The sequence below is a fragment of the Aulonocara stuartgranti genome (genome assembly GCF_965226115.1).
Source record: "Aulonocara stuartgranti genome assembly, chromosome: 3".
Taxonomy (NCBI): domain Eukaryota; kingdom Metazoa; phylum Chordata; class Actinopteri; order Cichliformes; family Cichlidae; genus Aulonocara; species Aulonocara stuartgranti.
This window is the reverse complement of record NC_138941.1, coordinates 70,292,577-70,317,189: the sequence shown is the minus strand read 5'-3', so window position 1 is coordinate 70,317,189 and position 24,613 is coordinate 70,292,577. Positions and strand designations below refer to the sequence as shown.

The 24,613-nt window shown below is 40.3% G+C and overlaps 1 protein-coding gene across 1 annotated transcript in view; it reads right to left on the bottom strand.

Annotated features, from left to right (window-relative positions):
- Window positions 1–24,613, bottom strand: part of LOC309693309 (hemicentin-2-like) — a 1,543,010-nt gene that overhangs the window by 620,299 nt on the left and 898,098 nt on the right. The window contains exons 19-20 of the mRNA XM_082512410.1: window positions 20,990–21,325; window positions 20,189–20,758 (exon numbers count right to left, since the gene is read on the bottom strand). Of these exons, the coding sequence (XP_082368536.1) occupies window positions 20,586–20,758; window positions 20,990–21,325 (509 nt within the window). The 3' untranslated portion in view covers window positions 20,189–20,585. Of the gene's footprint in view, window positions 20,759–20,989; window positions 21,326–24,613 lie in introns of the transcript that reaches the window.

Below are 24,613 nucleotides of genomic sequence, written 5' to 3'. Positions count from 1 at the left end.
CACAAACAACAGCCAATACAAACTAAACAACAAGCTAACAGGGGTGCTGCAGTCTTGGAATAAAACTGCAGAGATGATCAGTCTATGAAACCAAAGGTGCGTTTTATATTGGGAGAAGTACCAAAAATGTAAATAATGGGATATAAACTTGGCACTAGGACAAGCAAATGATTTTAAACTGGGCAGGAAAAATAAGATGCTTTTGAGTGGAGTCTCATGGGTCCCCCAAATATTTGTATCTTTACAAAAAATAATAATAACCAAAGCGCAAAAAAAGAGTAATATTTGGCATAATTAAAACTTGCCTACTAAGAATGACATAAAAATTACATAAAGTAGCACAAACACTTTAATATGCCACGGGTAAATTGAGCTGTGGCATTTTTCCTTTTTAAATCCGCCTTTTTTCTGAGCTAATTGAAAGCTGTTTAGAGATCCGTGGTTCTTTCACAGAAAATGATGCATTACTGTAAACTGAACACAATATAAAGTATTTAAAATGAGTTAAGCTTTACACATGTGCCGCAGTGACATTACTGCAGGTGTGATTCACTGACAATCACTTCCTCACTGAATGTTTCAGTGGTGCAGTTGCTCGGGCCTCTGAATCTCTGTTTTTTTGTATTTACCTGCTGCTGATGCTCCTCATGCTTACCTCTGGTCTTACCTTTGCTTCTTCCCCTCTGCTTGGATCTTCACCCATGTGCCTGTTGGACTGTCCTCTCCTCTGTAAACTCAGAGACCTCCTTGCCCTCCCCATTACACATTCTGGCTAAACTTGATAAAAAAAATACTGTAAACCAATGTGTCCTGCATTTGAGTCCAATTATCATGAACATAATTTCTCTCTTTTTAGTTAATAGATCAGATTGTGTGCTTTATAACATGTTTCCTTTATTTGCCTTTTCTTTCTGTGGTCATGTTAAAAAGCAGAGTGTAGTATATTGTTAGAGAATTGAGCCTGTCCACAGTAAAATAGTCACTTCTTTAAACTTAGTCCAAAATGGTGAGAAGAACCTTAACCTCACCTCAGAGTCTGACCTTAAACAACATTCAGTGTTCTGTTCTTCTTTCTGCTTTGTCCTCTCTTGTTTTCATCCATGTTTCTAGAGTTACATTTATTTATACTTTGTGTCGGCTCAGTGATTTATTTTTCTGTCTGCAGGTAGAAAAATCATTGACGTTTGCAGATGACACAGATGCTGTTATGTTTTCAGTGACTGAATGGAGATCATTGCAGTTTTCTTTGTTCTTTTTCCACAGATCAGACCACGAGCAGACTGCACTCCAACAACCCCGTCCACACTACATTTGACTGGTACTCACACTGCCCTTGAACATAAACTAAACAACATGTTGATTCCACCATGTTAGAAGATTTATAGAACTATCATATCATCCCCTTTATGCCTCCGTACTTAAGTAAGTACTTAAGTAAGTAAGTACTCATTCACCCCTCTTTCTGTCATGGTATAAAAAGCTCAGGTTTGCACAGACACACATACTACGTCTGAAAAGAAGATCCAAGGTAAAGTGTTGGGTCGGGTAGTGAGACTATGCTTAATGGTAATTTGTGACATGACAATATTGCTGTAATTTCCAGAGAAATTGATGGCGGAAGGAAGAAGATCTTGCACAGTTCATTTTGCACTTGCATTAGAGCATGAAGCAAAGGTGGAGAGTCAGAAGACTGAAACTGACCAGTTGAAACAACAGCAGTTTTTTTTAATCATACGCACTGGACTCTAAACTAAAAAGTGATTATTAAATGTGAAAAAATGTAAAATTGCTGTACTGCATGGTAATTGGTTTGTTTCAGTGTCATGGATATATATATATATATATATATATATATATATATATATATATATATATATATATTAGGGGTGCAACGATACACAAAATTCACGGTTCGGTTCGGTTTGATACTTTGGTGTCACGGTTCGATATTTTTTCGATACAAAAAAATGTTCATGCATTTTTAATTTGTCATTTATTAAAATTATAAATATATATTTTAACTTAAAAGTACAGTTTTTAAATTTAACCCTAACCCTTGTGCGTGTTTTTTATTTTGACAGCGAATGCGCACCTGCGGACCACTTATGTGCAGCCCTGGTTATTTAGCTCGTCATATTGCAGCCACAGAAATTATTTTGTCCATGAAACCATAAAGCCGCACTTTCTTTTTGCCTTATAGTCTGATTTGTCATAACTTCTCCGTTTTGCGGTAAGCTTTTCTTTGGCTGTCACTTCTTCACCCTGACCTGTCTTATTTGGCTCAGCAGAACTGAAATGCTTTTACACAGGCACTCACATAAGCTCAGCGATTCTCTGCGCGATCAACCTCTCACATGTTTAAGCTGCGGGAGATTTCACTTGTCATGTTTGCATAGTAAGCTAACGATTAATAAGACGATGTCAGAGGAATTGGTGCACAAATTATCATCACTCACCAATCAGTGCTGTCGCTCTCTATACACAGTTCGCACGATTGCAAAGTGAAAGCAAAAAAACAAGCGCAAATTCAAACGCGACTTCAATATGTCACATATTGACAGTGGCTCACCGATGCCAATGAAATAATTACCCAGCTACATTTCTGAAAGAATGCAAAAGCATTGACATAGATTTTTCCTACAATAGCCCGACGGGCAGGGAAGAGATAGATTTTGGTAGCCCGACTGAAAAAATCGCTAGCTCCGGAACGTCGGGCTAGCGATATTGCAAGCCCTGTATCTGATTGAGGAATCACTCATCTTTGGAAAAGAGAGTTTATTACAGAGAAATGGCTCTTTCCAAAATAAAAGCTATACTATCCGCTTCTTCTGGGCTATATTCTCAGCAGCATAAGGAGAATCATGTGCTAACAGCTGTCTAAATGACTCGGCTAAAGTTAGTAGCATGCTTGCTTTTTTTTGTCTGCTTCCACTTGTCTTTGCACTAGGATGATGTCGGCGTAAATGTGCAGTCATATTCGTTGTGTTCCCACTAGTGCTTTCAGGTTAATCTCGTTGAAATGACCTTAACGCCACAACACGGCAAATCTCCGTTAACGAGCTACCGCCGATCGCCCCGTGCATGGGGCTAGACGGCCAACACGTTAACGAGCTAACTGCGCTAACACACTAGTTCCCACCCATGTAATTGAGCATTGCATGGCACATCCAACATACTGTTTTACTTTAGTCCATGACTCGCTTACCTTCAGGGTCATACGTCACATTAAAACCAAAATAATTCCAAACGCCAGATCTGAATGAGGTTCAATTTGCCTGTTGCAAGGAGAGCTTAACTTCTGTCTCGCTAGCTTGCCCTGCGCTCTTCCTTCTGACGATGCTGTCTGTGTTGAGCGCTCAGTGGATCTGCGCTCGACAGTGCAGCCTAGGCGGAGTAGTCGATCACAGATTCACTGAGCGCTCAACACAGACAGCATCGTCAGAAGGAAAATTGATAAAATAAATTACAAATGTTGTATTGTTCGATACATATGCGTACCGAACCGAAAGCACTGTATCGAACGGTTCAATATCGATACGAATATCGTTGCACCCCTAATATATATATATATTAGGGGTGCAACGATACACAAAATTCACGGTTCGGTTCGATACTTTGGTGTCACGGTTCGATATTTTTTCGATACAAAAAAATGTTCATGCCTTTTTAATTTGTCATTTATTAAAATTATAAATATATATTTTAACTCAAACGTGCAGTTTTTAGATTTAATGTTGCTGAAACAACAAAGGGATAAAATAAATCTATCTGATCAAGAAATCACTCATCTTTGGAAAAGAGAGTTTATTACAGAGAAATGGCTCTTTCCAAAATAAAAGCTATACTATACGCTTCTTCTGGGCTATATTCTCAGCAGCATATTAAACATATCAGGTCCCCATAAGGAGAATCATGTGCTAACGGCTGTCTAAATGACTCGGGTAAAGTTTGTAGCATGCGTGCTTGTTGTTTTTGTCTGCTTCCACTTGTCTTTGCACTAGGATGATGTCGGCGTCAATGTGCAGTCATATTCGTTGTGTTCTCACTAGTGCTGTCAGCGTTAATCTCGTTGAAATGACGTTAACGCCACAACACGGCAAATCTCCGTTAACGAGCTACAGCGGATCGCCCCGTGCGTGGGGCTGGACGGCGTCAACACGTTAACAAGCAAACTGCGCTTCACCTCTTCAGTTCTGAAAGCTGATGGAGAGTCTCGGGTGTTTAACTCCCAGTGAGGTTGTGATGCTGGCGGAGGTCCTGAGAGTGGATGACCCACCCTGCTGTCAACTGAGTTACTGAGGTCACATGGGTCAATGTGTGAGGGGGGGGGGGGGGGGGGTGAATGGCCCGGAAGTGATCCCAGGACTATGTTATAGGTAGCCAACACTTTTTCCATGTTTGAACTTAATGTGACCACTAGAGGGAGGTATGTGCCTCTTAGTGCCATAAGCCAGCTGTGCAGCAGGCAGGTTGTTTGGCTTCATTTTTGCACAATGGGAGGAGGCGCTGTCGCGTCGTCCATGTTTTCTACAGTCATTGATTTGGACACAGCCAATGTGTTTAGTTTTACTCTTCCCCATGTGATGTCATTATGTCCATTTGTGTCAGCTTTTTTCCCAGGTGCCTCCACTTCCCCATCACCTCATATGTGTATGTAAGTCTTCTGTCTCCCTTTGTTCATTGTTGCTTCGTCTGTGTTCCCACACCCATGTCCTCATAGTCACAGAGTCATAGTGTGTGTCATAGTGCCCTCATATTATCACAGTATGTCATAGTTGTTCATAGGTTTCTTAGTTCTCCTGTCACCAGCCAAATTAAGGCTCGCTTTTGGTTTCAAGTTCCATCTCTCTGCCTATGTCTGTTCGTGGGTCGTCTACATACACTCCACAACCGAGACAGGAGAGGAACCTGATAACAGCTGAACGTTCTTTTGTTCACACGGAAAATAGGTGTGAAAGGCAAAATTATAAATTGTTTCTAAAAATAATTAAATAAAGCTGTTTTATTAAATGAATATATACATAATGCAAATGTGCTCATAAATGAGTTGACTCTGTGTTTTCAGAGTTAACAGATTCATTCAGCGATATTGTCTGGATCTGAAATATTGCAGGTACACGCAGAGTGCAGAGGATTTTTACACATACACTGATAATTGTTTTCTATAAGTCTCTGGGTCAGGAAGTCCAAACATGACGTCCTGAACTGGGCCTTAGAATAAGCTGAAGGATAACATTAGATAATCAAGGCAGGATGTGTTTTTGTGTCCATGTGTTTCTGATTCCAGGAGGAGCAGATACCAGGGGAGGTCAGATGTGGACAGGGAGGATTCGCAGCAGACTGCCACGTTGGATTTGGGAGAAGATAATAATATTTTGTCATTGTCAAAGTATAAAAGCTGTACAGCCCATTTCAGGGTTAGGGTTGGGGTCAAAGTGAAACTAGAAATATTTAGAATCACAATGAGTTCAAAGCGTGAGGAGGTCTGATGTTCCAACAGTGTTCAGGATGAGAATTATTACCTGCAATGCTCCAGTTTGACCTCATGGTGGCAGTGCCGTCTCACTGTTATAATGGCTACACTCAGACTACAGGAGAGAACAAGAGGCTGTACTAAAACTCTGATGTTTTATCGTGTGTTTATGACATCATGCTGACGTCAGCCTGATAATACCTGTTGATTCAACTAAACAGCCAAGGTTTCCAAGGTTCTTAAATGAACCACAAACTACAGGGTAAGAGTGAGCTGCTGAAAGTCAGATCTGTTCTTCAAAGCAGACTTTCAGCTTTATTACAAACTAAGAGTCGGATCAGCACAAATACTGACACAGAGATGGCTGCTGGCACTGCGCTGCTCTGCTGCACTTTGCTGTTTGTCCTTGTCTTTGTCTCTGCGGGTGAGATTGAACTAAACTGAGGTTCTCTCTGAGATAACAAGAAGTACAGGAGGATTATTTTCATCTGGATTCAGTTTGTCTGTGTGTGAAGGAGACACCAGGCTGGGTGGACACTTAACATCTGTAATCCAGCTGTGACAGAGACAAAGAAGTGTAATGTGTGTGTCAGTGTGATGTGTTGTAGTGTCAGGAGTCAGTATGCAGCTACAAAGCTTCTTGTTCAGTGTATACAAACAGCTGTAGCTCCATAAAGGCAGCATGCAGAGACTCACAGTGTCTTATAATGAGAGGCTGCTTTCTCTCACACATTATGTTCACTTATTATCAGCACATGTTGTTGTTCTGTGGAAGCTAACATCTTGTAGTTTCTGACACTTTGCATGTTTAGCATGAGGCTAAAATTCCCCCTCAGTGGGTCACTGGTGACCTGCTGGATGTTCAGAGGTTCATTAAATCCAACATGACTAAAAACTCAAATGTCAAAGTGTTGTTTCCTCTTTCAGAGCAGAAAACCATCACAGCTGAGTCTGGACAGGACGTCACTCTGACATGTCGAGCTCCAAACAACAACATTAGAGTAATAAAGTGGGAGAGATTTGACCTGGGAGATGATTATGTGCTTTTGTACCAGGATGGTCTCCCTGATTCAACACACCAGCATCCATCTTTTAAGAACCGGGTGGATCTGCAGGACAGACAGATGAAGGATGGAGACGTGTCTTTGATTCTGAAGGATGTGACAGTTCATGACGCTGGAGCATACGAGTGTCGTTTCTTCATGGAAGAAACTCGCTCATGGAAGTCCATCAGCAGCCTCAACCTGATTGTTACAGGTGAGTGAGTAGAGTTGAGTGTGTGTGTGATCAGAGGTGAAGCTGCTTCCTGGTTGTTGATGTGTGTTTGTTGTATGGATGAGCTGGTGGATGTCAGAGGTAGACAGATGTTTCTCCAGCTGTTGTCTTTGTGGCTGGTAGTCTAGAGTTGTAGAGCAGCATTGTTTGGTTAGAGCAGAAACAAAGACATTTATGAATCCGTCTCTTCTTCTCTTGCTCTCTAACTCGTCTGTAAACATGTGTGGGGAAGCTCAATGTTAAAGCCTACAGCTGGAGGGGGAGGGGAGGGGTGAAGCTGGTGGTGAGTCTGTGAAAGTGAATCACAGTCAACTACAGCCCCTTAAATTGCCTTATTACACAATGCTGAGAAAGCATTCGAACGGGTGGAGTGGGATTATCTGTTTTATACTCTAAATAAATTTGGATTTGGCCCTAATTTCATTTCATGGATTCAGTTACTTGACTCCTCACCTATGGCACGTGTTAGAACAAATTTGTTATTCTCTTCTTATTTCCCACTTCTCCGTGGTACGAGACAAGGATGTCCCTTATCCCCTCTCCTTTTGCGTTATCAATTGAACCATTGGCGATTAAAGCCAAGCTGACAGCTGACAGTTGCATTAAGGGCATCTTCAGAGCTGACCAGGAGCACAAAATATCCGTATATGCTGACGATCTCCTGCTGTATATGTCAGAGCCTTTATAACACTGAATAAGCATATCCCTGCATTTATTTGGAATGGCAAAAGTCCATGAATTCGTAAAGATTTCATGCAGAGGACTAGGCCAATGGGTGGATTAGCCTTGCCAATTTTTCAGTCTTATTATTGGGCAGCAAATATTCGAAATATGCTGGATCAGTAATTTTACCACAGAGACTCCAGCTTGGCTCCAAATTGACTCATCCAATTGTGGCAAAATGTGCCTATCAGCTTTGTTGAGTTCAGCTCTCCCATTAGAACTGTACACCTATAAATGTAACCCTTTGTTGTATGACTCGCTCAGAATCTGGGTGCAATGTAAGGTTTGGGTTACACTATCAGCTCAAATCATATGTTCCCACCCTCAATGATGGATTCTGCCTTTAAAATATGGGAAGGTAATGGACTTAGAAATATCAAAGACCTTTTTGCAGATGGAATTTTTCTCATTCACGCAGCTCCTGAAGCAGTTTAATGTTCCTCGCAAACATTTTTTCCGCTATTTACAAGTTCACCACTTTGTAAAGAGTCGATTTCCTTCATTTCCAGAAGTACCTGAGGAAACTTCTTTGGATAAAATTATTAATATAAACACTCATAAGAGAGGGGCGATTAAAGAAATGTATGCTATATTATTAGATCTTCAATCTCCTTCTCTCTCCATCCTTAAAGCTCAGTGGGAGAAAGACCTTGGGATGACTTTAACAGATGAGCTCTATGTTTTCTCCATAGGGTACACTCTTCTTCTATATGTGCCAGACATGGGCTGACCCCCTGTGTAACAGATGTAAAGCAGAAACAGGTTCACTCCTTCATAGTTTTTGGCCCCAATCTTCATAACTATTGGGTGTCTACCCATACGGAAAAGATGCATATAAATCTTATAAAGTTTGTATCGGTCTTGTGTGAAGCTTTTATGAAAAGCATACAAGAGTGAAAACAGATTAAGATCCCTTGAAAATCATATAAATGAAACTTGTATGTTTTGGATATTTACTAAAACAATATAAGAAAGTAATGAGAAAGTGGCCACTTTCATGAGTAAATCATATAAGCCTTATATGATTGACTGTATGAAGTAGGCCACATCTTATGCAAGTCTTATAAGTTTTTTCTATTTCTTTTCCATATGGGTATATTTAACACCTTTTCAGAGATATATAACGTTAATTATGATCCCTCTGCTCTAATCTTTGGGGTGATACCTCAAAACATCACTTTGCCAAAATACTATTCAAATTCTTTGCTTCACTCATTGCAAGGCGCCTTATACTTTTAAGATGGAAGCAGGAAGCTCCTCCCACACATGAACAGAGGCTTGCAGAGCTCATGAAGTTTTTGCATTTAGAAAAGATGAGATATACACTGGTAGGTTCAACCACCAAATTTCTTGAGGCATGGCAGCCTTTTCTAATGTACATGGAAACATTTAAAATGACCACATTGTCATGACCAGATACCATCCATCCATTTTATTTTTGTTGTTGTTGTTTGTTTGTTTTTTGTTTTGTAGGGGTTTCTTTAGTTTGTTTGTTTGTTTTCTTTCTGTTATCTTTTGGGGTATTGTAAAAACTGAACAGCAAACTACTGTATGTTCAAAGTTTTGCTATTAACATGCTGCTGTAACTGAAAATAAAATGAAAAAATAAATAAAACTCAAATGTCAAAGGAAATAAACAAAATATTTAAAGTCAATCATTCTGATCATAATTGCACTTTGACCTTTAACCTCTCTGCTCTGTGTTGTTTCATCTTTCAGATCAGAAAACCATCACAGCTGAGTCTGGACAGGACGTCACTCTGACATGTCGAGCTCCAAACAACAACATCTTCGCTCTAGAGTGGGAGAGAGCTGACCTGAAGTCAGGAAATGTTCTTTTCCGAGTTGGTTGTGATATTATTCTAGATGACCAGCATCCATCTTTTAAGAACCGGGTGGATCTGCAGGACAAAGAGATGAAGGATGGAGACGTGTCTTTGATTCTGAAGGATGTGACGATTAATGATGCTGGAACATACGAGTGTCGTTTCCTCATGGTAGAAGCACGCTCATTCAAACACAGCTTCATCAAACTGGTTGTTGTTCCTCCAGGTGAGTGAGTAGAGTTGAGTGTGTGTGATCAGAGGTGAAGCTGCTTCCTGGTTGTTGATGTGTGTTTGTTGTATGGATGAGCTGGTGGATGTCAGAGGTAGACAGATGTTTCTCCAGCTGTTGTCTTTGTGGCTGGTAGTCTAGAGTTGTAGAGCAGCATTGTTTGGTTAGAGCAGAAACAAAGACATTTATGTCTCTTCGTCTCTTGCTCTCTAACTCGTCTGTAAACATGTGTGGGGAAACTCAATGATAAAGCCTACATCTGGAGGGGGAGGGGAGGGGTGGAGCTGGTGGTTGTGAGTCTGTGAAAGTGAATCCTGCGGTGCCATAGCTGGTGAAAACGTACTTAGTGCAGACACAAAACGTCCATCAGCTTCAAAGTGTGTCAGAAAAATGTCCACATGGTGACTGATGGATGAGAGAGGTCCCATTGTTGTTGTTGTGCACAAATCATTGAACAACACAAACACTTAGAGCTGCTTTCAGTGCTGCCTGTTTTGTTACTGCACACATTTCTGATGGTCCTACAGTCCAACGTAGCAAACGTCTCCCTGAAGCCTCTTCTTAGAGACCAAAGGTTGGATCAGAGCGAGCAGCTGAAAGGACACATCTATGAATGCAGTCAGAGACTTTCTCACAACCTCACACTTCATCTGGTCACATTTACACTCAGGTTCTCTGTTAGTCACTGAGATTACAGACTCGCACATTTAAAATAATCTGAATGTTGGATCAGATGAAGTTAATATTTTTTATTTCTTGAACATATGTTTAATTAGCATGTTGCTAAAGCTTTAAGTAATGCACTGGTGACCTGGTGTATGTTAACAGGTCAATTAATCAAATCCAGAATAACTCAAATGTAAGCTAAACAGCATAAATATTAAACATAAACAACATCATATTTCCCCCATGGCACAGTCCACTCAGCACTTCCTGGAGTTTCTCATTTGATCGTTCATTGACACTCATGACTTACAGAGACTCTGATCATCAAACACAGGAATAAAACAAGCAGTGAGCACAACAAAGGATTATTAAAGAAGGAATATTAACTCTATTCTAACTCTAGTAACTCTACACCAGGAAACCACCAAATCTTCTGCAAACGTGATTTTAACCAGTCAAAATGTTTTTGGATATTTATTTAGTGTAGAAACCTAAAAAGTCCGTTTTATTTTTAGATGTTTGGTTGTTTTGAACAATTATATCAAACTGTAAGTATGATGTTTGGTATATAGTATTATATATTGCATGGTATTGATATATTGCACTGTTTGAAGTGCTTCGTATATAAAAGTAGTAAACTGTGTACACAGTGTTTGGTGTGACAGAGCTGTTGTCACTGAATCACAGGTTCAGATGTTTCAGCCTCATAATAAACAAACACGTTTTCAGAGACTCGAGGATTTGACCTTCCAAAAGTCTCAGACATGTTTTAATGAGCTCTCACAGTCTGCAGCCAAACAGGTCAAATTATAAAGAACAGCTGGATCAACCCAACATGACCTCTGACCCCGAAGCAGCTGTTAGACCTGTGTATTTGAAAAAAAATATGATTTTTTTATGGTGAAAGCAAGATTCCAGACTGCAGTTTTGGTCAGATCATGTTTTTAAATAAAAAGCAGAAAAATCAACATTAACATTTTCTTACTTTATAAATGTTATGAATGATTTTTTCATCTAATCTCCTGAACTAGAAGAGGACACCTCACAGCTGTTTCTCACCTGCAGGTCAGCCAGGAGGAGACAGAGATGAACTGTGAGTCGGACGATCTGAGGACAGACAGAAACTCTCCTGAACATCCAGCAGTCGACTCTGATGATCATCATGTTCAGACTCGGACCAACAGTGTGTGTCTGTGCTGTCAGTGACTCTGAACTACAGTTTATTCATCTTGTTCATGAGATTTACTGACACAAAGTCAAACTGTGTTACAAACACACATGAATTTCTGATCTCAGAGTCAGTGAGTGTTGGAGCTTCAGGTTAGACAAATTAACTATTTTATGTTGGTGTGATTGTTTATTAGCTTCATGTGACTTTTTCTTCTTTAAGTACAGTCCACTGGAAAACACTTTGTATAAAAATCATCTCTTTGGCTGACATTGTTTTTAGTTTGTAAACCAATCTTACCCAGTTTAACAGATTGTACAAACTGTTAACGTCTCTCTCTGATCCTGCACTGAGAAGTTTGACAACCTCTTCAACTTTTCTTTAACATGACACACTGTTCAGCTCAGATTTAAACTGCTTTGACCTTTGACACCAGCAAAACATCCTGAACAACTTTGCTGGGTTGAGACCTGATTACTTTTCATAAACAGACCCATAAGACTCAAAAATATGAAACATATTTTCACATTTATACTGTTGTATAGATGATGCAAACCTTTGTACACTGATGCTCTTTTGGGTGAAGTTTGACTCATTTGTTTAGATGGATTTTCAGATCCACCAGTTTGGCTCAAGTTAGAAACATTGTGATTTTAGGGAAAATTGCCACTCATAATGTATAAATATACACATCATGTTTGTGTGGATTTGTAATGAGACAGCAGTGTCGGAGGTCACAGTCATCCTGTTGCCCACAGAAACAGACTCCTCCTGTGAATTAGTAAAGTAACACATGGAGCGCATGAGGAACAAAGGTCATACATGTATCTCCTGAAGTGGATTCTGGGTCTCTGACTTCCTCCCACAGTCCAAAGACATCAACGGGTGTTTTTTATTTATCCGTGTATGCTGTGTGTTAATGTGTGGTTCCTACAGAACTTAATGGTCAGTAACACTAACATGTAAACATGAGTGCATCACATCAGCACATGAAAGAACAACAGTGTGGCATTAATATTACAGCAGTGAGGACAGTGTGATGAACTGATGCTCTGATCTCTGGTCTGACCAAAGCTTTAACTCCAAACATCTCTCCACTGTTAGAGCTTCTGCACTGTTTCAGGTTCAAATCATGGTTCATACTTTCATGGCCTGATGGTGTGACGCCTCCACCTACATCACTGAACTGCTCCACTTCTGTACTCTTCTCTCTGTGGCCTTCTTGAAACATCCTCTTGGTGTTTGTGGGGTTTTTCTCAGTTCATGTGTGCCTTATAAGAGTTTGTTTTTTAAAGACAATGACAATCAGTGAATTCCTTCTGTGATTGAATGAAATATGAGCACTATGTAAGTGTGTAAGTGTTAATAAAGATTTACATCTACCTGTTGAATTCTCTTTTCATTGTTTTTGTCCCTCCAATAACAGACAAACCTCTGTTTCTGAAGTGCCTTAGAGCAACGTCTTCCTCTGTAACTCAATGCTGTGGGTAAACATGTCTTTACTTCTGTGCCTGAAAACAACATCTCCCTGTAGAAAGTGAAGGCTGAGCTCACTCAGATCACTCAGTCAGATCAACTGAGCTTAGAAATAAACTGATTTGTTGATTTTACAATGCTGTGATTGCAGCTATTCCACAACTCTCTCTGTTAATGGTACACATGGCCACTGATTAAATGGTCATTGATCAATGATCATTATTCTTTCGGATAGCGATTGAGATTGCGGATAGAAGTGGCAGAAATGGGCTTCCTCCAAAGAGTGGTTGGCCTCTGCCTTACAGATAGGGTGAGCAGTTTGGCTATTGGAGGGGCTCAGGGTAGAGCTGCTGCTCCTTCACATCGAAAGAAACCAGTTGAGGTGGTTTGGGCATCTGACGAGGATGCCTCCTGGGTGAATTGTTCCATGCATGTCCCACAAGAAGGAATCGAATGGAACTGAAGAAATCACTTGGAAGAGTGACAAAGCATTTCTCCAATTGAATGCGTCCAGATAAACAGAATCAACCTTTTGTGACACTTTTATAATGTTCAACACGATTACTAACAGATAACACACCCAGTGTACTAAACTCACTGTGTGCAGGACTTTGTTTGGTGTTTACATAAACGGTAAATGGTCTGAAATTCTATAGCGCTTTACTAGTCCCTATGGACCCCAAAGCGCTTTACACTATTCATTCATCCACCCATTCACACACTGGTGATGGCAAGGCATACATACATTGTAGCCACAGCGGCCCTGGGGCGCACTGACAGAGGCGGGGCAAAATGAAAACAAACTACAAACTGCTGAGCTGTTGAACAGCTGATCCAGCCTTTAGTCTGAGCTGCAGTCAGTCACACAAACAGACTGAACAGGGTGTGTTCTGTGCAGCAGCTGCATGTAAAACAGAAGCAAAGCTGTTCCTGTGAAATGAAACTGAAAGCCTCTCTGAGCGTCTCCCTGTAGAAAATGGAGGCTGAGCTCAGTCAGATCACTCAGCCTGCAGACAAATGGAGGCGTGTTTGAGACGTGCAGATAAACACTCAGCTTTGTGTCGTCCTCTAAGGGCTCAGGGCCGTCCTGTTGTCATATTATCACATGCATGACAACATGCGTCTCAGTCCTCAGAGTCTTCTGCACAGTGCTCAGGGATTTTCCTCATCTTTCATATTGTGTGCCTGTTTGAATTCAAGCATCATCGTCTACAACTGGACACCCAGCTCTATCTGTCCATGAAGCCAGATAACACACACCATTTAGTTAAACTGCAGGAATGTCTTAAAGACATAAAGACCTGGATGATAACTTTCTGCTTCTTAATTCAGATCAAACTGAGGTTATTGTACTCGGCCCTGAAAATCTTAGAAATATGGTATCTAACCAGATTCTTACTCTGGATGGCATTACCTTGGCCTCCAGTAACACTGTGAGGAACCTTGGAGTCATTTTTGACCAGGACATGTCCTTCAATGCACATATTAAACAAATATGTAAGACTGCTTTCTTCCATTTGCGCAACATCTCTAAAATTAGAAATATCCTGTCTCAGAGTGACGCTGAAAAACTAGTTCATGCATTTATTACTTCCAGGCTGGACTACTGTAATTCATTATTATCAGGATGTCCAAAAAACTCACTGAAAAGCCTTCAGCTAATCCAAAATGCTGCAGCAAGAGTCCTGACAGGGACTAGAAAGAGAGAGCATATTTCTCCTGTTTTGGCTTCCCTTCATTGGCTTCCTGTTAAATCCAGAATTGAATTCAAAATCCTGCTCCTCACATACAAGGTCTTAAATAATCAGGCCCCATCTTATCTTAATGACTTTGTGGTACCATATCACCCTATTAGAGCACTTCGCTCTCGCTCTGCAGGCCTACTTGTTGTTCCTAGAGTATTTAAAAGTAGAATGGGAGGCAGAGCCTTCAGTTTTCAGGCCCCTCTTCTGTGGAACCAGCTTCCAGTTTGGATTCGGGAGACAGACACTATCTCTACTTTTAAGATTAGGCTTAAAACTTTCCTTTTTGCTAAAGCATATAGTTAGGGCTGGACCAGGTGACCCTGAATCCTCCCTTAGTTATGCTGCAATAGACGTAGGCTGCCGGGCAATGTTCCCTCTAATTTTTCATGTGTCTGAGCGAGTCGCAATATGGCGCCCCCCAGTGGCTGCAGCCAGACTCTTGGGGCCCCTTTTGGTCTCTGCAGGCATAATTAATCAATCACATGGATCATTTCTCAGAAAGGCTCAACAAGTACACGTAATTTTTAATGGAACTATTTTATTTGTAAATTCTATTTATTTTTTTAATGAATACATTCTCTTCTGACCATAGTTGTTTTATTGCCTAATGAGATTTGACTAATCAATATAATAGTCCACTCTTGTGCGCTCTATCCTCGATGAGGACATGACCCTCACTGTCCAATCAAATTCTTTCCTCCCATTAAAGGTTTGTGATTGGACAGTAAATTTATAAAAGGTCATGTCAGCACATAGTGTCCATAGTAGTAATGGTAAATTTGATTCTTTTTACTGAATCGAGTTTTAATGAGTCACTCACCAAAGTGAATCGGATTTGTTGACTCATTTGATTCACTGAGTCGGTCGACCAGAGAGTGCAAAAAATGTACATTTTCACTCAAACTTAATTTGTTTCTCTTTTCATGTAAATCCTACTGCTAAGATGAATGATTCTAAAAGAAAACAACTATTTTACAGAGCAAAAAAGAGCAAAACATTTCTAAAATTAAGCAATTTTCTATCAAAATTGCTTAATAAACATTTATTTTATTTTATTTTAATATATTTTTATTTTTTATTTTATTAGTATTTTCCTTAAATGTGTTAAATATATATTTTCTCATCTAAATGTCCACTGAGCTGTGAGCCAGTAATGCACCTTAACATTGGTTGCCAACCAAGAAGAAGAAGAAGCTGTGAGCCAGGAGGGAGGGGGTGAGTGAGTCCTGAGTGATTTGCTTATGCTTACAAATCAGCACAGGAGGGAGGGGGTGAGTAGCTCAAATGTGCTGTTAGCATGTTAGCAGAGCGATGCTACTGTGAACCGAGGAGCTATTTTCTTGATGTGAGCTTCTACTCAGGGTTTTTTCTTCCAGTTCAGAGCAGAAATTTTTTGTTACGATACTGGATGTTGTGTTTTTCTCCACAATTTTAATTATAAGCTAGATACATTGCTGCTAACAGCAACAGGGATGAGTCAGTGAGTCAGTTGGGCTTGTGAATCATGATTCACGAGTCAGTAAAGTGATTCTCGAGTATTGAACGATTCGTTCATGATTTGCGCATCACTAGTCCATAGTTATAAATCCCACCACTCAGTATTATTAACACATTCTCTCCATGACCCCAGTAAGCTACTGAAGGCTAACCCAGGCAAATATCCCAGAATGCATTTCGTCGAAAACGTAAGAGGCAGTTTCGGAGGGATGCACAGTTTAAAATATTCTTTCTGAATGTAGCTGTGTAAACTTCAAATATCTACTCGATTTATCAAGACATCACAGATTTGCAAAAGTGCTCTAACGTTTTCCGAGATGTGGGACAGTCCACAGTGGGTTGAGAGTGTGGATCTGTGACCTGCGTGAGAATCAGCTTCCTAACATTTGTCTGGAAGAAACACACAGACAGGAAGCAGCAACAAGTGTGAACATTTCACAGATCATGTGTAATCGGTTATTATCAGGATGTCTTAAAAACTCCCATAAAACCTTCAGCTGATGCAAAATGCTGCAGTCGAGTCCTGACAGGGACTAGAAGGACAGAGCAGCTTCCTCCTATTCTGGCCTCTCCTCATTGGCTTCCTGTTAAATCCACAATTTAAAATCCTGCTCCTCACATAGAAGAACTTTAATCAGGCCTATCTTATTTCATTGACCTTAGAGTACCATATGTCCAAATCATGGTTCAACAGCAGCTAGGTGGATGTCAGCAGCTTACATGGTGGAGATAAATCCAGGGTTTGAGATTGTTTACAACTTAAACTCAGAGCCTTTTAACACAATTACTGACAAATAACGCACTCAGAGTACTAAACACACTGTGTACAGGACTTTGATTGGTGTTTGCAGAGATGAAAATGATGCAGCCTGCTGACCAGTTGAATCAGCTGATCCAGCCTCTTATCTGAGCTGCAGTCAGTCACACAAACAGACTGAACAGGATGTGTTCTGTGCAGCACCTGCATGTAAAACAGAAGCAAAGCTGTTCCTGTGAAATGAAACTGAAAGCCTGTCTGAGCGTCTCCCTGTAGAAAATGGAGGCTGAGCTCAGTCAGATCACTCAGCCTGCAGACAAATGGAGGCGTGTTTGAGACGTGCAGATAAACAGTCACAGCTTAGTGTCGGCCTCTGAGGGCTCAGGGCCGTCCTGTTGTCATGTTATCAAGTGCATGACGGCTCTCTGCACACACTTTGAGTCCTTATGCACATTTTCACGAGTCCTCATCTCTGTGGACCTGAGGGATTACCCACAGTTCATAGTGTTGTGATTAGGGATGGGTATCGTTTAGGTTTTATCCGATACCGGTGCCAAATCGGTACTTTTGAAACGGTGCCGGTGCTCAAACGGTGCTCAAACCGGTGCTTAAAGAATGGAGAAGACAAAATTGGTCCAAAAACCTCTCATGTTCAGCTGGTTTTATGTAAAAAGATAACAATGTTAGCCTTTTCTGCAGCTATGGGGCATATATGGTATCACTCTTGGCTGGAAGCAGTGCTTAACCAATGGAAAAAATACAAACTTTGTCCAAAAACCTCTCATGTTCAGCTGTTTCCCTCTTTTTCTTTGGTCATTTTAGCCTTTTTGGCCAGGGTGAAGGGAGTATCTGCCATCAAACAAGAAGACAGCCGCATGTAGCTATGATGATGTTTGCTAGTTCACCTTACATGCATTAATGTAATAACGTGGTTAGCCTACTCAACGTAAATTACACATGAACAACATTAAGCTACTCACGCAGAGAAGAACGGCTGCTGCTGCCATCAAATACGGCGCATTTCTCGGCTTTAAAAAAAAAAAAACGCTATGCGTCACCAGGTGTTTCATCGGATTTGAGGTGTTACCTCCTTTGCACAGTATCAGCTTAAAGCACTTGTTGCTGCTGAGTTTGCATATTTTGCTGTGAAGTACAGCCATACTTTTGACCGCTTCGCCTTGGACATTTTTAATCTGTAGCTCTGCTCTAACAGAACGTACGTACCTGGACCTGCCTACTATCCTCGGAAACGTAAAATGATTGGCTAGGAGTGTATCACAGCTCAGGAAAAAAAAGCACCGAAATAAAGCACCGAAATGTGCGCTGCTTTTTGGTCTGGTTACTACCGTTTATGTCAGAACCGGTGCCATCATGGCACCGGACACCGGTACCCATCCCTAGTTGTGATGGTGAAAGCATTAAGAACAAGGATGGAAAATAAATAAATAAATAACCAAACTGAAGGTTCAGAGGAATGTAGCTCATCACAAATGCTTCATGATGAAGTTTTCACAATGATGAATAATTTGATTATTTTACAGTTTCTTCCTGTAAAGTTAGAGCCTGAAAACAGACAAAATCAATCAGTAAATGTCAGATCACACGACGAGGTCTGAGGGACCACGACAGTTAACATCACAGCAGAGGTGACAAAGTGCTTTCTGTGGCCTGTTTATCTTCAGTTCTTTGAATTTAATTAGACATTAATTTCATTAATTAGAATTCATTTCAGTACATTAAACATTAGCAGAAGGATGGAGAGCGTGCTATATGTATTTCTTGCACTTGCACAAACACAAACAGCAGCTCTTCTTGTTTTTGCCACTCAATCTAGAAGAGAATTTAGATCAAGAAATTTCCACGATCATTATGATTTGATTTGATTTTATAGGAAATGCAGTTTGACGTGTTTCCAATACTGAGGATGAGGATACACTATAAAAAATGTAAAGCTACTGTTAGTTTTCCTGTCTTGTAAAAAGTAAAGTTTTTGTTCATGCACAGAAAATGAATATTTTTCAGATTTCAATGGACTTTCTGTCATTTTTGTTTTGTTTTGTTGGGGTTAAAACGATGCCACCTTAAAATGAAACTGAAAAATAAATATTGACATTAAGACAAGAAAAAAGTTTTCACACTTACATCTTTTTTTTTCTTTTTTGCTTACAGTTTTTTTTTTCAGTTTCAGTTTGCTGGCACTGTTTTGGCGTCTGGGGGCACGATTGTTAATAACAAACACACAAATATTACATCTTTTGAATCTGTGATGACATGTGACAATATGATGAAGTTCACATGATGTAGCTTCTCTGCCAACAACACAAATGAAAGAATAAATAATTTAAACCAAAGTAAGAGTTTATTGTTCAAATACAGAGACACTCTCACACTGACCTTTGTTGTTTGTTCTCTGTCCTTCATACAAACATTTGGGGCTTACAGACTCTGTGAACACTGAGTTTTCAGGCTTTTCTAATGCTGTGTGAGCAGCAGGAAAATACAATCAGAGCATAAACACACATACATACAAGGTCAAAGATGAGTAGCTACACTTTCTAAACACAATAACTGATCACTGATGTGAAGTCAGCGAGTACCGAGGTGAACTTTTCTTATCTTTGAGATCTATTGAAACAACTACATTAAATCATACTGCTGAGTGACAACAATAGCGTTATCTAAGGTTAGAGGGTTACCTAGGCAACCAGGGATGTGCATAACCATCTGTCAGCTACAAATTGATGCATGAACGATGGGATGAGTTCATACTTGGATGTAATTTTAGTGAAACAGCTGATCGAGGATTAGTGTTGTTGAGGTTTTGTGGTCCACAGCTCACACTCACATAATGAGGTCATATTTGATCTTATAAACAAAAACACTGATCCCAGGTCTGTAACACTGTTCATGGATACTGAGGGTAAACAACACACACAGCTCACAAAGATAAAGAGAAAACTGAAACCAGATCTTGATGATTGAAAGATTCAGGTGTGAAAAACTTCATAAATATGTAATCTGAGCTCAAAATGATGTAACTACAGTCAGTGGAAACAAAACCATCAAAGTGAAAAATGTTCAAGTGTTGATTTCATTTGTTTGAAGAGTTAAAAGTAGGCGTGCACAACAAAATGTCTCAGTGAGCTGTGTCACACTCAAAGTCAGAGCTTTCTGTGTCAGAAAGAGGCTAAATCACCATGGTAACTGATGGTGAAAGATCACCTGGTCAGGAGCATTTCATGTTCAGAGTTTTGTTTTTAAATCAGCTGTTAGAGCCACGTTTTCACTGTGATGTAGATTCTCTGCTGGAGGAAATGTTTCATATGTGCAGCTTGTTAAACTGTAACTTGCTGAAGCCACTGAGTGAAGCTAAACTGCACATCACACTGTTCCAATGTACCTGTATTCATGTAGTGGAGACATTAGTGAAGTTATCAGTGAGTAACGTCTCTGATTGGACTGGGTGGCGCTCACAGGGACCATTTTGTGTAGAAGAAAAGTCACATGATACATGAAACGCTCCTTTTCATCTGAGCGTGCTCAGAGCCTGAAGCAGAGAAAGGTGATAATCACCACGGTGATACCTGCTGTCTCGGACTGCAGTTTCAGGTTTAGTTGAGCCAGCTAACACAACGTGCTCAGTTCATCTGTTTCTGCAGGATTTTAAACACTGACAACACCCAGGACTCTGAACAGCAGCAGCAGACTCAAAGCTGGAAAAACCTCTGAGACATTTTAAACCTGCTGCACTTAAACAGGAGGCTGGTTTGTTTCCACTCTCTGCTGTTGTTTATGTTTTCTGTAGATCAAAAAACCAACAACAGCAACAAGAAGCAGAGCAGGAACTGACAGACCAACAATCAGTCCAACAGATCCATCCTCCTTCTCTTTGTCTTCATCCTTCTCTTGTCCTCCTGTCAGACCTGCAGGTGAGAAACAGGTGTCAGCTGTCAGGTAGGTGATGAGTGAAGAACAGAACAGAATCCATTTCCTCTTCAAACTGCTGTCAGACATTATCTACTGCACTCTGATCACATCACTCAGACCAGCTGCTTTCTACAAAGTCTCATCAGCAACATCTTTAGAAACAAACATCAACAACCAGGAAGCAGCTTCACCTCTGATCACACACACACTCAACTCTACTCACTCACCTGGAGGAACAACATGAAGGTGGATGCTGCTGATGAACTTCCATGAGCGTGTTTCTTCCATGAAGACACGACACTCATATGTTCCACTATCAGCAGTGTTCACATCCTTCAGAATCAAAGACACGTCTCCATCCTTCATCTGTCTGTCCTGCAGATCCACACGGTTCTTAAAAGATGGATGCTGGTCATCTGGAACAAAGTGACCGTCCCGGAACACAAACACATATTCATCTCTCAGGTCAGCTCTGCTCCACTCTAAAATAATGATGTTGTTGTTTGCAGCTCGACATGTCAGAGTGACGTCCTGTCCAGACTCAGCTGTGATGTTTTTCTGGTCTGAAAGAGGAAACAACACAGAGCAGAGAGGTTAAAGGTCAAAGTACAACTGTTCACTTCTACAGCAGCCAATCAGAAACACACAATAAAAGACAGTCTTCTATTATTAGATGATGATCTTTGATTGTGTTTCTTCTTGTGTCCCTTCAAGCGTCACCACAGCGAGTCTTCTCCTCCTCCTCACCTGATCCCGAGCATCTTCATCAGGGCTGATTTGTGACAGAAGGACAGCAGCAAGAGTGAAAGGGAAGGTTTGAAGATGGCAGTGAGCTGCTGTCATGTTTGCTTTGGAGACTCTGACACAAAGACAGGAGGCCGAGCTGAACATGTTCAGATTTTCATTGAGAGCAGAATGGACGAGATTATGAACGAGTTCATCAGAGGGAAGCTCAGGCTGAGACGTTTGGAGACAAAGTTCATGAGCAAAGACTGAGACGGATGAAAAACATCATCTGAAAAACAAATCTTTGGTTTTAGAATCTGTTAGTTTGATAAAATGTTGTTGATGGACGAGTTCATTGAGACTCTGGATGTCTGTCAGACTGAGTCACTGCTTTTTATTGTAACAGCTGTACTGATGCTCCTGAATCTGGCCTCTGACACAAACCTCCAAACAGTAAGAATGAAAAAAGAATAAAACTATTAAAACTCTTCAAGCAATAAATAATCAAACCTGAAAAAGAAGAAAATCATCTGGAAACTAAACTGAACTAAACACAAAAAGTCCAAATGGAATAAAAACTCAAACTAATGAGAAAAAACTACAATAACTCTGTTCCACAAACAACAACATGTGCTGATAATAAGTGAACATAATGTGTGAGAGAAAGCAGCCTCTCATTATAAGACACTGTGAGTCTCTGCATGCTGCCTTTATGGAGCTACAGCTGTTTGTATACACTGAACAAAAAGCTTTGTAGCTGCATCCTGACTCCTGACACTACAACACATCACACTGACACACACATTACACTTCTTTGTGTCTGTGCTGCAAACTGCACCAACACACAGACTCCACCCAGCTTTGTGTCGATCGCAACACTGAATGAGTAATAAACTACTTATTAGAGAAATATAATCAGCATGTAAACCAGACTGAGACTCTTTATCTCAGAAATAAACTCAGTTTAGTTTCTATCAGTTAAATCTCACCTGCAGAGACGAACAGGACAAACATCAGCGTGGAGCAGAGCGACGCAGTTACAGCAGACATGTCCGTGTTCTCTGTTTCTGCTGATCTGACTCTTAGTTTGTTCTAAATGTCTGAGTCTGTTGGTATTTTCACTCAATAACTGAACCTGAGTTTAAACCTGAACACATCAGATTACATTTAAGGTTTAAATAAAGTTAAAGCTGCGGCTCAAACTCTTCCGTGTCTCGTGAGGACGTGGCGTTAGAGTGACGTTTGGTAGGTTGGACTGAGGATGCGCAGAAATGAGTGCGTCACAACAAACGAGGCGAAGTAGAAAAGTTTTAGTGTTCAGTTGTTGAACGATCTCCACAGAACAAAATCAGAACCTCTCATGTGTCGTCATGTAGGAACAGTTTGTGTTTCAGTCGCTGAAGCACAAGAACGTTTTGTTTCTGACGGCAGTTTGATTCTTGTTTCATCGTCACAAACAGAAAAACTGAAACAATATGAAAATAAGTCTCAGGGAAATATTTTTACTAAACATCCAAAACTTCCTGTTTTATCTCAGAGTTAAATCTCACCTGCAGAGACGAACAGGACAAACATCAGCGTGGAGCAGAGTGACGCAGTTACAGCAGACATGTCCGTGTTCTCTGTTTCTGCTGATCTGACTCTTAGTTTGTTCTAAATGTCTGAGTCTGTTGGTGTTTTCACTCAATAACTGAACCTGAGTTTAAACCTGAACACATCCGATCAGATTAAAGGTTTAAATAAATCTGAATGTCACTGAGGGTTAGAGCTGATCTGTTGTTCAGCTGCTTGTTTAAACTCAACACTTCCAAGACAAGCGTCACGTACGGAAGATGCTTTGAAAGTCTGATATGTTCGACCAATATAATTTGAATTTTCTACCAATGATCTTTCAGGCTTTTCATGGTTAACATCCACTGAAAATGAAATTATATTTAAAATTTAGTTTCACTCGTTTTTGGAGTTTCTGTTCAAATATTTTTGTGGGTTGATGTTAACCAAACGTTAACCAAGAAAACTGAAACGTTTTACCTAAAAAACTGAAAATCTCTGTTCTTTATGGAGAACCAGTGAGTCCTACTTCCTGTGTCTAGTTTTACTTCGTCTGTCTCGTCCTCTGTGATTGGCCCATGAAGGTTATAGTTTCAGATGGTGATGAGTAGATGACACATGGAGTGTGTGGCACATTCACTTTGCTGTGTTGACACTGTGTTGGTGTGACACTGAAGGGCGATTAATTAATAATTGCCAACAACCTGGATAAAGAGTGTGAGACTAACTTGGGTGATTCATTCTGACAGCTCTGTACTGTACTGTGTTACACGAGCGCTGATGGCTCACGTCTGCTTGTAGATCAGCTGATCACAGCCTGGAAACAGCTGGAGCTCACAAAACAAATGATTCCGACTTATTTCTTTATCCCTGCTGCACTCAGTCGTAGAGTTCCTCTACCTGCCACATCCACTTTAACCCCAGACTACCTTTTACTGAGTACTACGGTAGGACCTGAGTACTTTTCAGAGCCTATAGTTTTCATTTTTACTTCAGTAAAGAAGTTTAATGAGTACTTCAGCTATTATCGGAGTATTTGTACAGCTTGAGTATCTGTACTTCTTAACTACAGATTTTTTTTTTTACTTTTCTCCCTTTGAAAGTGTCTAATTATCAGTAATTATCTATTATTTACTGAATAATATGTAGAATATAAAGCAGAAGCTGTGGGATGACTTACTGTAGTCAGTTCAGGAGAATCCTCAGAGTTTCTGCTCCTCATCATGATGGAAACATGAAAACATGTTGATGCTCTTTGAGCTGGAATCAGTCCAAAGCAGCCGTGAGCGTGAACCAACAGACATCATTATAATAACTCTGACACGAATCCTGATAGAAATCCTGCTCACTGACCTCTCTAACTGTAACTCTGTCACTGACACATCTGCCAACATCTGTTCCTGTAACAGCTCAGAGGAGGAGTTCAGCACTTTCTCTCAGATTATTATCAGAAAAATCAGAACAGGAGGAGCGTTTTTGTAAATGTGGCTGAAAGCGGCGAGGCAAGTTTATTTATATAAGTTCATTTATATAGCACAATTCAACAACAAGGTGATTCAAAGTGCTTTACAGAG